Source organism: Erpetoichthys calabaricus, chromosome 16 (genome assembly GCF_900747795.2).
Source record: "Erpetoichthys calabaricus chromosome 16, fErpCal1.3, whole genome shotgun sequence".
Lineage (NCBI taxonomy): Eukaryota > Metazoa > Chordata > Cladistia > Polypteriformes > Polypteridae > Erpetoichthys > Erpetoichthys calabaricus.
This window is the reverse complement of record NC_041409.2, coordinates 75643762-75657856: the sequence shown is the minus strand read 5'-3', so window position 1 is coordinate 75657856 and position 14095 is coordinate 75643762. Positions and strand designations below refer to the sequence as shown.

Below are 14095 nucleotides of genomic sequence, written 5' to 3'. Positions count from 1 at the left end.
GAATAGATGCAGAGGTGGTCCGCTCCCACAAGTATTTGAGGGTCCACATTAATGACAGGTTAGACTGATCTTGATGCACAGAGGAACTATATAAGCAAGGGCAGGACAGGCTCTTTTTCCATAGGAGACTGCATTGCTTTAATGTGGGAAGTGACATCCTTCATATCTCCTACAACTCTACACTGTGGTGTGCTGGACTGGTAACATTACCTCAAGGGAGACCCACCAAATCAACAAGCTAATTGAAAGGGCAGGCTCAGTTATAGGACGAACTCTGGTACCTTGGAGGTTGTAGCAAAGGAGAGAATGAAAACAAAACTGAGTAACAATATGAACAGTGCTGCACATCCTCTCTCTGACACACTGACATTGAAGACTTTCAACCAACATATTATTCATCAGGAGTGTGTCAGGAAACGCCAAGGGAGTTCTTTATACCAACAACAATATGTCTGCATAATGCCTCGCTGTAACTGTGACAGCCTGTCTTTTCTTTCTTTTTAATTTTCTTGCATTATTGTCATTCTGGTATGTTTTCAGACCAAAGTGTGTGCCTATATTTATTTATTTACGTATTTCTACATTTATTTACTTAAAGAACTTCTGTTAAAAGCCAAATTTCCCCAAGGGAGAAATTAAGTTCTATCAATCTGTCTGTTTTTGACTATAACCTTGAACTTCAACAGTTGACACCTTTTTATTGTATCAGTCCTTGCAAAGATGCACATTTTATTAACATTATGTTATATGAAGGTATGTTGAAATGATAAGCCAGCCATACAGCTATGAAATCTGTGTACAATATTTTTAAAGAATAATGCTAGTACACATTAAATGATACATTCAGCCATGGAAAGGCTCACATTTATTTTCCATTAAGCTCAGTAGCCAGGTAAGGTTTAAAAATTTTTCTTATTGCCCTAAATCATAGTTTATTTAGTTCAATCCTGGAGGGCCAGATTTTCTGCTTTTATTCCACCCCACTTGCTCAATTAGTAGCCAGTTATTGCTGCTGAAGCAAATTATTCCTCAAACAACATTGTTATGCTTCATTATAGTTATCTCCCTTATTAAGATTACAAAGCCTTAATTGCTACTTTTAATCTTAAACAGCTCCATTCACTGTTTTAATTGTTTTGGTGTTTTTTTGTTTTCTTAACCAAGTGCCAATTAACAATGAAATACAAATGACCAAGCAGGTCATCATGTAACTTGGTCCCCTTAACACCTCTGTGTGTTGATCATGAAGTGTCTCTTTGAATAAAATATTTGGAAAGCAATGAAAGAGAAAAAAGTGGAGGAGAGGGACACACATCATTCAAATGACTAACTAGACAAAGAATTAAATGACAAGTTTTGTTGTCAGAAAAGCATTTCAGGAGCAAACACCTGCAGCCACTGCCATCCTCCATTCCAAACATGAGGACCCTTGTATAGTCAAGTAAATTAGTTTAATTTAATATGTAAGGGCATTATGAAATAATTATTGTGCTTAATATAAATATAAGAAAGGTTTATGTAAGCCAAAAAATAGAGCATGCGGAAACGTTGATTAATCATCTCAAAACACTGTGTAATAGTTTAATGTTAGCACAAAACACTTTAAATGGGGATCCAATTATGTAGAAGTTTAATTAAAAACAAAATATAGCCTCCCAGTGGTAAGTGGGACTACTAAGGAGATTCTGAATGAATTAGAAATTGTAGAGGGAGAAGTACTGTTCAGATTAAATAGGCTGAAATCAAACAAATCACCGGGAGCAGATAATATTTACCCTTGAGTTCTTAAGGAGGCTAGTGAGTTCATATGTAAACCCTTGACACATATTTTTAGGAAGTCACTATGCACTGGGGAGATTCCGAAGGACTGGAAAATGGCAAATATTATCCTATTATATAAAAAGTGTGATTTGTCAGATCCAAGCAACTATAGGCCAGTAATCTTAATGTGCTTTACAGGTAAATTGATGGAAGGAATTAAGGAAAAGATGTAGCAATACATGGCAAGAACAGGAGTTTTACAGAACAGTCAGCATGGGCGCAGAAGATGGAGGTCATGTTTTATATTCTATGAGGACAATAATAAAAAGAATTAGGTCCAGATCTAAAAACACTAGCGTGGAGAGTCGCTCATGCACTGAAGAGTCTATAGCTGAAGGTGGAAGCTGCCGTCGCTGTACTTTGTATATAAGAGCCAGATCAAATGTTATTTACTTATTTATCCTGATTTATTTACTTAATTCCTACAGCGTAAAATCACAAGTAGACTGCAGAGCTTCCCGTGTACATATACAAAGTACAGCGATGGCAAATGTGCGACGTGCATTCTTTCTCCGATGTAGAACTGTCGTCATCATCTGAGTTCACCTCTGTTATAGCACGTCTTTATGTGAAAACAGCAATGTCAGATCGAGGGGTGGGATCATGAACACGACTGAGAGAATAAAACTGAAAAAAAAAAAAAAGCTAACCTTTACAAGTGTCATAAATTTACACCAGCTGTTACAGACTCAAATCAAATGTATGTTTTTATTCAAAGATAGTAAAAATAAGAGCAGCTCGCTTCTCAGAACAGACTCATCCGGGGTTGAACCCGTGAAGTTTGGATTACCAATCAAGAATTGCTACCGTTGCACCACCGAAGCGATTGTATCATAGGGGTGTGAATGTTGCACCCTAACGTGGGTTCTTTTTCTGCAGTTATATTCTTGAATAGAAGCGCACTTGTTCTGTTATATTTGTACCTTTTGTGAAAAGTGTTTATTTGATATTTGGACTTCAGGCTTCACACATTAAATACGTCATGTCTACATTTTGCCAATTATTACTAAAACATGAAAAACGTTTCTGTTTTAACGATGTGTTTATATAGATTGTTGTAGACACGGAACACACATGAAATGCATGTGTTCCAAATAACCATATAGGATTTATAAAACGTGTCATTTTGCTTGACTTCTCACTCAATACAACTCTAAGCAACTGACACGCAGGTAAACAGACTTGAGCTGAGAAAACTGTGCAGCGGTGGGGGGATTTGATAGTAGGCTGCTTGCTGCTTATTGACACATTTACAGGACAAAAGACGATGATGGAGAGGTGGGAAGTGATTTAAGGTGGGACGGAGCTACAAGTTTTTTCATAGGCTTTGGTAATTCTAGTGTTAAGAGGCTCCCCCTAAGCAATGAGGGAGTGTGGAGCGACCTGGACCATCACAACCAGCTGATGGTAGCGTATTGTTGTCTACCAAGAGAGCAAAGGGAGACCCTACCTATCATGGTTAGAAATTAATATATTAATATATGTGTTTATGGTGTGCAGAAATTAATACTTTAAAATTTGAACTCAAGAATGAGCTGACATTTTTTCTTGCATGTTGTTATAATAGAGTCAAAACAGACAAAGAGAAACTAATTTTATTTGCAGAACAAAAATAATATAAATAAATGCAATGCTGGACACATATTGAGTTATTATTATTTTTGATCAATAAAATTTAAAAGGGTTTGAATGTACATTAACTCCAGTTATTTTAATTAACCTAGCTCTAGAGATTATAACCTAAACAAAATCAGAGATATTTATTCTTAAACGAGCCCTACAGATATACTGCAAATAGAAGCAAATCTTTGTTTATTGAACCAAGTCTTTGACCACCTAAATAAAACAATAATAAAATAATTTAAGAGGTTATTCTGTGTTATCATGACAATCCCTGATCAGAGTGGTATGTCCCATTGCCTTGGAGTATTTTTTATTTACTGATTCAATCTGTGATTAAGAGTTAAAAAAATCCTGAGTCCAATTTTGAAAATGGAGACTAGTGTTATTTTGGGATTATCTCTCCAAGGCACTGACACATCATCCATCTTTTAGGCCAAAGACACAAAGATATCTGCTTCAGAAAGGAAGGAAGAATGTTTCAGAAAGTAAAAAAACATTGTAAAATGAGATCACTCTTTCCTCATCTTGATTCCACTCACTACTTCATTTTCCAGCTGTATTCCTTAAATAAAAAAATCTTTTATTTAAAAAAAAAATTATTGCTCATATCTACATATCAAAAAGTGCATAACCTTCCCATTGTTAGGTACACAAACAACAGTAAAAGGTTTTAAGCTCTGATGTCACATTTAGGCAACGTACAAACCTCCTGCACAAGGTCCAGCTCTTCCCTGCCAATATAGTGACATGCCACATTCCAGTAGCTTTGTTTCCATCAGCAGGGTCTAAATAGACAGAAATGGTCTGCTCATGCTGGTCACCTGACTACTATTCCATCTTATTTCTACGAAGCACATCAGTGGGCTTCTTTCTGCTAAGTTGTGCCTGGCTTCATGAAGCAGCTGAACACCAGAATCACATTTGTGCAATCCCTCCAGGAATGGGTCAGCTTGTAGTTGCAATACCTGCCTTCAACTCCCAGCAGCCTGGCAGTATTACACTATTGGGCAGATTCAGAGGGTGCAGGGGTTTCTGGAAAGAAGGTTAATTAAGAGGAACATGATAAACAGTCTGTAATTGTCTCTACACATCACTCCGTGCCTGCTTGCCCATGTAGATTCATCTTGATTGGTTACATCTTCATCTGGGGAGCGCTCCCAATCACATCAAATTTTCACATTACAATGGGAACCTGGTAGGACAATACCTTACATTTCCTTCAGAGGGCTGTTCTCATTAGTTTTTCTTTCCACACTGCGTCGTCATCTGCTTCTACTGTACTGGACTGTATTAGACTTGGTTGTTAGTGTTAAATGTTTATTGTGTGGTGTATGTAAATAATTATCACCATCTGGGAACTGTCATGGGGGCAATTGCGTATATATTTTTATGTAATATTGCTTTTTTTTATTCATTTTTGATTAATATATTCTTTATTTATAGATTAATTGAGCCACCGCTCATCATCTCTGTGTGTTAGTGTGTGAGTGCCACGTCAAAGCTGTGCATATTCCTGGGCTCCCCACAATAAAATAAACAAATCACCATCTTCGGATGACATCAGTCTCAGCGTCCTCGGAACCGCTATAAGCTTACAGCTTAGTAGTAGTAGTAGTAGTAGTAGTAGAAGCATGGATGATTGATGCATGCTAGGTCACAGTGCTGGAGGAGGTAATTCATAAGTAACACTTAGATTTTTAAATTGATTTGTGTGTTTTGTCTCTTTTTTATTTTCAGTCAGAACCACATTTCTGCCATTTTGTATTTCCGTGGGCTTCAATGTAGAAAACATCAATCAGCAATTCAGTACTTTCAAGAACTAAAAAGACAACAACCAGGAAAAGATGCAACCAGAGACCATCAACTTTTCCATGGCATTTCAACTCCAAACCATTCTCAGTGCTTTTTTGTGAGGTACATTTGCAAGTGAGTTTAAAAATGTTTTGTTTTGTTTTATGAATGAGAAGGATAGACACATGGAACAGAAACAAAAGAACAATACCTAGTGAGGTTTCTTCTGGACTGAATAAAATCAGATGTGTCAGACGTGAAGCAACTAGAATGATAATAATCATTAAGTACTTTTGATGCAGAAATTAAATTGCATTAGAGCCTCCTCTCTTACTGTGACAGATACTTCTGTCAAGTGTGCAGTGCTTGGAACACTAATGGGAATACAAACTGTTAAGGTGGTGCTCCTGTACACACTAGACAGAAACGTATGATGAAATAATCTTCTGCAAGGATGTGGACACCCAACATAAGAAATGTGAAGCAAGGGAGATCATCAGAAGCTGTGACTGGCCAGCCAGAATAGGCATATCTGACACATTTGTTATTTGTAAATTATATGGTTTCATGGTAATTGTTGAATAGGTAGAGTCATTGCTTTATGATTTTAATGATTTTGCTATAGCTGGGATTTTTATTATAATAGTTTGGGAAGCCCCCATAGCATGCAAATCCTAAACTGGCCTTATCTGATGCTGCTTATTTAGATTTTGTTACCTTCAATGGTGCCATTGATCAATGCTTTTTAGAATGTATTTATTTACATGGAAGTAAAACATTTTCTGTGGAAATGCAGTTTTATATTAAAACTAAAGTATGGATATCCATGGTTGTGTTGAATTAGTTGCTTGGACTTTTTCCACTTTATTTCTTCTGTTGCACTTAAATTTCAAATATCTGATTGGCCACACACCAAAAACTTGACAAGTTCAACCACCATTTATGTTAATGACATGGGACAACAAAGAATTTGCTTCAGGATCATTTATGGCTCTGTCTCCTGGATTCTGCACTGCTGATCACAAAAAAAGGAAGGGAGCTAATTCAGGACAACGTGCTTTGAGAATGCTCTTGTCTTCACAACAATAAAGCTGATTTTCTATGAAACCTTCTCTCTTATGCAAGTGTGTGACCCACACATCACCAGATGTCGCCTTCTGTTTCCTTTTAGTTGCACACCTGATGAAGGCTACACAGCTCATACAATGTTGTGTCTTTAACCTTCTTTCCTTTTCAGTGTGGAAGTAACCTTTAACCCTTTTTTATATCCATTGCAGGTGCCCAGTGACACAGGCCTTCACTAACTCCATTGTTTAAATAATTTAAGTGAACTGGGCAACATGATAGCATAGGGTTCATGTTCCTGGTCCTCCCTACGTGGCATTTGCATTTCCTCCCGGTGTCTGTGTGGGTTTCCTCCCCTAGTCCACAGATGTGCAGGTGTAGGTGGACCAGCAATGCTAAAGCGACTCTAATAAGTTTGACTGTGGATTCAACCTATGATTGACTGGCACCCTGTTCAGGGGTTCGTTCCTGCCTTGTGCCTTTTGCTTGCCAGATAAGGTTCCAGCCCAAGATTAAGTGGGCTTAGAAAATGGTAAGTGTACAGAACTGTAAATAAAACAGGCAGCATGTTACAAACTGGAAAATTATTTTTATTGCACTTTGCCAACCAAATTTGGATTTTGCTAAATTTTAGGTCAGAAGTCCTCAGTCACGTTCCTGGAGGGCTGCTGTGGCAGCAGGTTATCATTCCAGCCAGATTCCTAATTAGAAGACAGTCCTTGCTGATAGTGAAATTTGGTGTTTAACTGTTTGACTTGTTTGTGCTATCATTCATCCAAGAGAAACTTTAATTGCACTGTAGAGTTTCCTTCTCTGAGAACATTATCCGTGTGTTTTGTGGACGTGAACAGATTTAAACTTAACAGTCCTTCCAATTTCCCTCTCATTATTTTCTAAACGTTTTTTTAACACAGAGACTTCAGGGAGCACATGCGCAGGTTTAAAAGGAATCAAGTTAGCTGGAGAGCTGCTGGTTTACTGGTTATCTGCATTTCATTATTAACTAATGTCTGATTAAGAAAACAGGTATCAATTAAAACTTAAATGCAGCTGCTAAAAACTAAAATAGGCAATTAAGGATTCTTAATTGTAACAGGCAAGATAACTAAAATTTATCCCAAAAAACATATTGCTTTATTAGTAAATAAAAGGGTTCTAATTAAGAAACTGGCTGAAGTGAAAACCAATAGCCACTGCTGACCTCCAGGACTATAACTGATGACCTCTGATCTATAATGTAACTAAAATGTGTCTTTGATTAATTAAAGCCACGGTTTTCAAACTGTGGTACGCGTACCACTGGTGGTACTTCAAGTCATGCCAAGTGGTACTCATGTGGTCCTTTATTTTCCACGAATCGATGTTGCTAGAATGCCAATATGTTGCATATAATCATATATAGTATAAGTATACTACTGTAAATCTGCGGTGGGTTGGCACCCTGCCCAGGATTGGTTCCCTGCCTTGTGCCCTGTGTTGGCTGGGATTGGCTCCAGCAGACCCCTGTGACCCTGTGTTCGGATTCAGCAGGTTGGAAAATGGATGGATGGATTCTACTGTAAATGCATGGAAGACTCCAAGCCGGCTTTTATTAGCGAGGGCACCCATTTCCTTAATTAGTTTAATATCACTTTAACGTCATAATTATAGTCATTATAGTGATTACAGTGAGTTTTTCTTCAAAACAACATGGGCGTAAATTAACGATTCATTGACAGTGGTACTTCAGTTTACTGGTCCTCGCGGAGTGGTACTTGTTCAAAAAAGTTTGAAAACCGTGGAATTAAAGTACTATCAAGGCATAGTTAGTTAAATAACAAGTTTTATTTTCTGCCAGGACTGAGTTCTGATTGGAAAAGTGGCTGGAATAAAAACCCATAGCCACTGTGGCCCTCCAGGACTGTGATTGAGGACCCCTGTTTCACATGATAAATAGATGAAGATAGAACCACACACTCTGAATGAGGGGCTGATCCAGGACAACACATGTTCATGCAGAACTCGCTGTTAGCTAAAACACACTTGGGAGTAAAACTGGAGGACTGGAAAAAAGCAGCAGAGAGATAGGGAGAACATGCCAACTCCACACAGATGTGAGCACAGGCTCTGGAGACAGCAGTGCACACCCATTGGCCTTTAGTGACGGCAAAATGAATACGATTAAAAAAAAAACAGCCTGTCTTCTGCCATGTGACGTTTGAGCTCGCACTTCTGCAGGATTTAGCTACATGTCTGCACACACAAGCTCTTTGTCTGCATTGCCCCAGGCGCTTTTCAGCCTGCTGTGTGCATTTGTTCCAACAAGTCACAAACAACTCACAGCTGGCAGGAATAAACATTTAGTCCAGCAAGAGTATGTTTTATATTTCAACTGGGAAAACCCTCAGTCTGCTGAAGAACAGATGAAGCGGATATTTTGAGGCATTTTAAAGACAGAGAAAGAGTTAAAAGTTAGTCAGGCAGCCCAAATCTGAAGCATCTCAGGCCTGCATGAATGAGGGGTCTCATTCCAAACTATTGGCTGTATTGGTCAAAGAGGCTACCTCTGACAAAATCTCACACTGAATCTCGTAAATAGCACAGTGACAGCCATATGGAAAAAACATTTGCAGTTCAACAAAACCAATCTAGAACTGTTCTGGCCTAATTTCAAAAATTTAGGACTAATCCCATAAAGCATGTCTGCCAAAGAATGATAAAGGGAGCATTTCTTTGTTATGGTTCTGCCTGGGACACTTTTAATGACAGAAGGACAACTGGACAGAGCAAACTGCTGACAATAACATGTATTTATATAGTACATTTTCATACAAATGATGTAGCTCGAAGTGCTTTACAAGTTGAAGAAAGAAAAGTATATAAAAATAAGATTAGGCAATACTAAGTAACAAAGAATGAAGTAAGGTCTGATGGCCAAGAGGGCTGAGAGAAATAAAAAACAAAAAGACAGCTCTTATCTACAAGAAAGATGAACCTGAGAAGAAAAAATTACAACAAAGCTGAGCCTGAAGGCAAGGTGGAACAAGGTCTACGTTCTATGGTGTCCCAGTCCAAATCCTGATTTAAATCCAAAATGAGAAATGAAGTGTGCAGTCTGTCATATGCACCCTCACTTACAGATCGAAGTTCAAAAGCCCTGTAAGATGGAATAGGCCAGCATTGCCAAAGCTAGACATGCTGCCACAGCAGATGTCACCTCACTTTTGGTTGCTTCATCACTAACATCACTAGGCCAACAAGGAGGTTTAAGGATGCACTGAGGGAGTATATGAAGGCAGTCAGTGTGGCAGAAAATGATGTAAATGATAGAGATAGATGGAGCTGGGTGATCCGCTGTGGCAACCCTTCAATGGGAGCAGCCAAAAGAAGAAGAAGAAGATCACTACCGTGATCTCGGCTCCTGCCCACCCTCAGAGGCAAGTCTCTGCATCACCTGAGCCAGATAAGTAAGTTATCCTCTGCTTGAAATGTCATGTAAGTACAGCTGCTACGACGTCACTGTCACTTTCTGATGGGCTTATACACAGGATCCACAGTACACTCCACATTCTGCTAAAGATGACCTTCTAGTGCTCCACCGCGATCCACTGATGAACCCCACACATGGAACCAATTCTAATTGGATGTCACCTTGCACTGAGTTGTTCCACAGGTGAACAATTAACTCAGGTTCTGATCTCTCCATTGAGCATGAAAATAAACCTTTTAGCCAGACGAGCTAAGCACAGCTACTTTTACTCTAGATCTAGCAACCTGGCTTCAAATTCCATAAATGGTTATTGTTGTCTATATGGAGTCTGCATGTTCTCCCCATGTGTGTGGGGATTTTCCTCCTACATCCCCAAAGACATGCTTTAATTGTGTTCTTCAATGAGTATAGCGTTGTGACAAGTTCTCAGGTAAAATGCAAGTATAAAAGTGAAAAAATACTGATTACATAATCAGTACTCATAAAGACACATTTCTGTTTAAACTGACAGGAAATAAAGTGGCTTGAAACTGATTAACATAAATGGAGCCGAGCAATATCTGTCCATTCATTAATTGCTGTGCTATGGTCAGTTGACAACAGAGGAAAGGAAAACGAAAACTCAAGACAGCAGCATCCCTGGAGAAAGCAAACCTCTAGGGGGTCCACAGTCAGCTATAACAGAGAAAGTCAGACACAGTCAGAGTGCTGGAGACCTCGACCAACTGTCCTCTCACCCCATGTGGTCATTCCAAGGCAGACTCTGTGCTGGTCCATCTAATGTGGTGACAGAATCTTTCCATCCATTGATTCCAGAGCTTCCAGTTTCTCAAATGTCTTTCTATGGGCAGGAAACAGTCTTGGAAGCAGGTGGGACAGCAGGACACTGAGAAGAGAACATAATTAAGGAGGATGCTTTACATATTGTTCCCTTTGCTTAGTTACTACTATCATAATAAAGTTGTTTTTACTGCTATTCATTGTGCTCTAAATCTAGCAATCAACCTACATCTTTGTTTGTTTGATCACTGCTGCTTAGTTTCATTCTGTATAATGAGTGCCACTCCTTGCATTATGCTCCTAATTGCTTCGTACCTTCCAGTTACGTTCACTGCTGCTCCCTGCTTAGGGGGACTTGAGGTGCTGTTGTGCAAGCATCAGCCCTCCTCGTGTGAAGACCCACTTGTGCAAAGACCATGGGTCTACCTGTGCGAGTCTTGTGTAAAGACCACAAGTCTACCTGTGCAAGGACACTGGAAAAGGCAACAGACACTCCTACTTCACCAAGGTACTGTTCCTTTTGTTTTCCTGTCAATATCATCTTCTACATGTGTCAACAATGCATTCCTGTTATTAACACAAGACGTTTCTCTCACTCCTTTAGCAGAAGAGGCAAAAACTCAGACAACCTTCATCCACTGTGCCAAGCCACCACTTCTGATACTCTCTTCTCCTTTGGCATGTGGAACAGCCAGACTACGGTCAACAAAGCAGATTTTATTCCAGCTTTTGCCACCCAAAGGGGTCTCCAAGTGGTGGCTCAGACAAAGACTTGGATTCGACCAGACTCTGACAGCACTTTCTTCAGCTTTCAGCTTCTCCCACTCAATTTTTCAAGTTATTGAGCATTGATCTGCATCTTGAGATTGCACACACACATTATAAAGTAGCTTATAGGTGTCAATTTCAAACAAAAAAACACCTATATAGTGACATTCATCCATTTTAAATGACGACTAGCTGTGCGCTTCCTCAGCGCTTGTCTTCCACTCATATGATTTTTCACTCCCAAGGGCATTGTTTCCACTCGAAAGACACCTTAAAGTGTTCCAGCCAAGTGCTTAGTATTGTGTTGCTGTATTTCTTAATTTATATGAGAACGCACACAAGTAAATAGAAAAACGCATCCTTACCTCAAGACAAATAGTAAAAGGAATATACAATGATTATTTCCTAATCTCTTTTGTTGTCACAAACAAGCATTGGAAATACAGAAGGCACATTGTCAAAAATTTTGCCAATTTAAAGTGGATGTATTTGATAAGTTTTTAGGCTTTTATTTTCTGATAGTGCTACTGTACATGCCCCATAGTTTCCATTATCAAATGCTAGGGCGGGCAAAATATTTTTTAAATTTAAGGAAATTACTGAAATTTGGAACACAGTTTTGTGAGGTAAATGCCTATATACCACATTTTTGAAGAAATTACTTTGACTTGAAAAATGCCACACTAATCCTTTAAATTTTATAGTGTGAGATGCCATCTTTTATAGTTGAGTTGTGTGGATGTCACATGCCACACTCCCATTTAACTCACTGTGTCCTACAACACAAAATGGTGGCACCATGAGAAAAAATGTAAACAATGAAATACCAATCCATCCATTATCCAACCCGCTATATCCTAACTACAGGGTCACGGGGTCTGCTGGAGCCAATCTCAGCCAACACAGTGCACAAGGCAGGAAACCTAACCCTGGGCAGGGCGCGCACACACCAAGTACAATTTTAGAATCACCAATGCACCTAACCTGCATGTTTTGGACTGTGGGAGGAAACCAGAGCACCCGGAGGAAACCCACGCAGACACGGGGAGAACATGCAAACTCCACGCAGGGAGGACCAGGGAAGCGAACCCAGGTCTCCTAACTGCGAGGCAGCAGTGCTACCCACTGCGCCACCATGCCGCCCATGAAATATCAATAACCAACAAAAACAATTTAAGATTGAATGCTAATGTCTGTCTCTGTTTTTCTGTTGTATATTTGATCAGTTTATGTAGACTATTAGTGCATTATATTATTCTTGGACCATTGTCTTGTGGCAAGCAGTTACTGGGCACACTAAACTGTCGCTTAGGGTGCCAACTTCATCTCCATGCAGGTTCACAAGCAAAGGGATGCTACATTTTCTATTAAAGTGATCCTCTAATATGGAGGTGGATTCAGAATAATAGTTTAATATAGAGGAATATTTTGAGCAAAATTAAATGATTAAAAATACAGAAATAAATACTGTGGATATACTATGAAATTTGACAATATATAAAAAAGTCAGATGAGAGCATAAATAACTAAATGTCATGAAATATGTTTTTGCTCTGTATGCTTTATGTATTTACTAGGGGGCTCCGCCCCCTGCTTGCTTCGCTCGCCAACCCCTGGCATTGGGTATCCTGAAATACATTGATGTATGTATGAGATAGACTGGAGTGTAAAGGTGTAGATGACGCACATAGGAAGTAAAGAACCCATAGCATGGCACATTACAAAGATTTATTGGAATATGTCTTCATGAACAACATTTGTAGTAAAGATGGTGTGTTGTCCTTGAATGAGTTTGACTCCATTAGTTCTCCGTTGTTTACCGTTAGTAATATGAATAATTGCACTTACTGTTAATACGGAGCGTTTTCTGTGGTTGTACTGTTAATAATGCATCACTGTAATCTGATTCACTTATGCTGTATAGTTTGGACGTGTGAGGATGACGTACATTCAATACGGAGCGTTCGTTTATTCTTATTACAGTTTGGACGTGTGAGGATGACGTACGTTTAAAACGGAGCGTTCGTTTATTCTTATTACGCGTTGTAGGCGCCTTCAGCTTTCGTACTAACTCGCGCCTTCCGTACTATTATGCTGTGTATGGTGGACCTTTGTGGACTCCATACTTTTTCCCTTTCACTCTGGTGCGGGGGGCTGAATCCTCTTTTTTGTGTGGCTGTGTCATTACCTATGGGCGCGTTGCTTCATTTCTTATTTACGTTAGTTGAGCTCCTTTGCTTTTGAGCCGTGACGCGTTGTAGGCGCTTATTTACGTTAGTTGAGCTAATATTATACCTCCGGTGCCGTGTGTGTGTTTCATGTGGTAGTCGTTGTAGGCGCATGCGCCCTCCGTACTATCTCGGGTTTGACTATGTTGTGTTTTGTGGATGTTTGGGGACGCCGTACTCTCTCCGGTTTGATTGTGGGTCGGGACGCCGAAGCCTGTTGTGTTTGTTTTGTCTGTGAGCACTTATATTATTGTATTACTGTAATGTGATTCACATATGCTGTGGAGTCTGTATCTCTGGGGCGTCTGTAACATCTCGGGGGTCTGCCTGTGCCCCTGTTGTGTTTGTTTTGTCTGTGAGTACTCATATTATTGTATTACTGTAATGTGATTCACATATTCTGTGGAGTCCGTATCTCTGGGGCGTCTGTAACATCTCGGGGGTCTGCCTGCGGTGTGTTAGACGCGCGTTGTAGGCGCACGCACCTTCTGTACTATGTCGGGTTTGACTATGCTGTGTAGTGTGGACGGTTAGGGTTCCGTATCGTCTG

General features: G+C 39.5%; 1 protein-coding gene across 3 annotated transcripts in view; it reads left to right on the top strand.

Moving 5' to 3' along the window:
* The window catches only part of LOC114666408 (exocyst complex component 3-like protein 4), an 85393-nt gene extending 79331 nt beyond the window's left edge, over nt 1-6062 (top strand). For all 3 annotated transcript variants that reach the window (XM_028821256.2, XM_028821257.2, XM_051919702.1), the window contains exon 13: nt 5182-6062. In XM_028821256.2, coding sequence (XP_028677089.2) covers nt 5182-5374 — 193 coding nt within the window. In that variant the 3' untranslated portion in view covers nt 5375-6062. The remainder of the gene's footprint in view (nt 1-5181) is intronic.
* The last annotated feature ends 8033 nt before the right edge of the window (nt 6063-14095 follow it).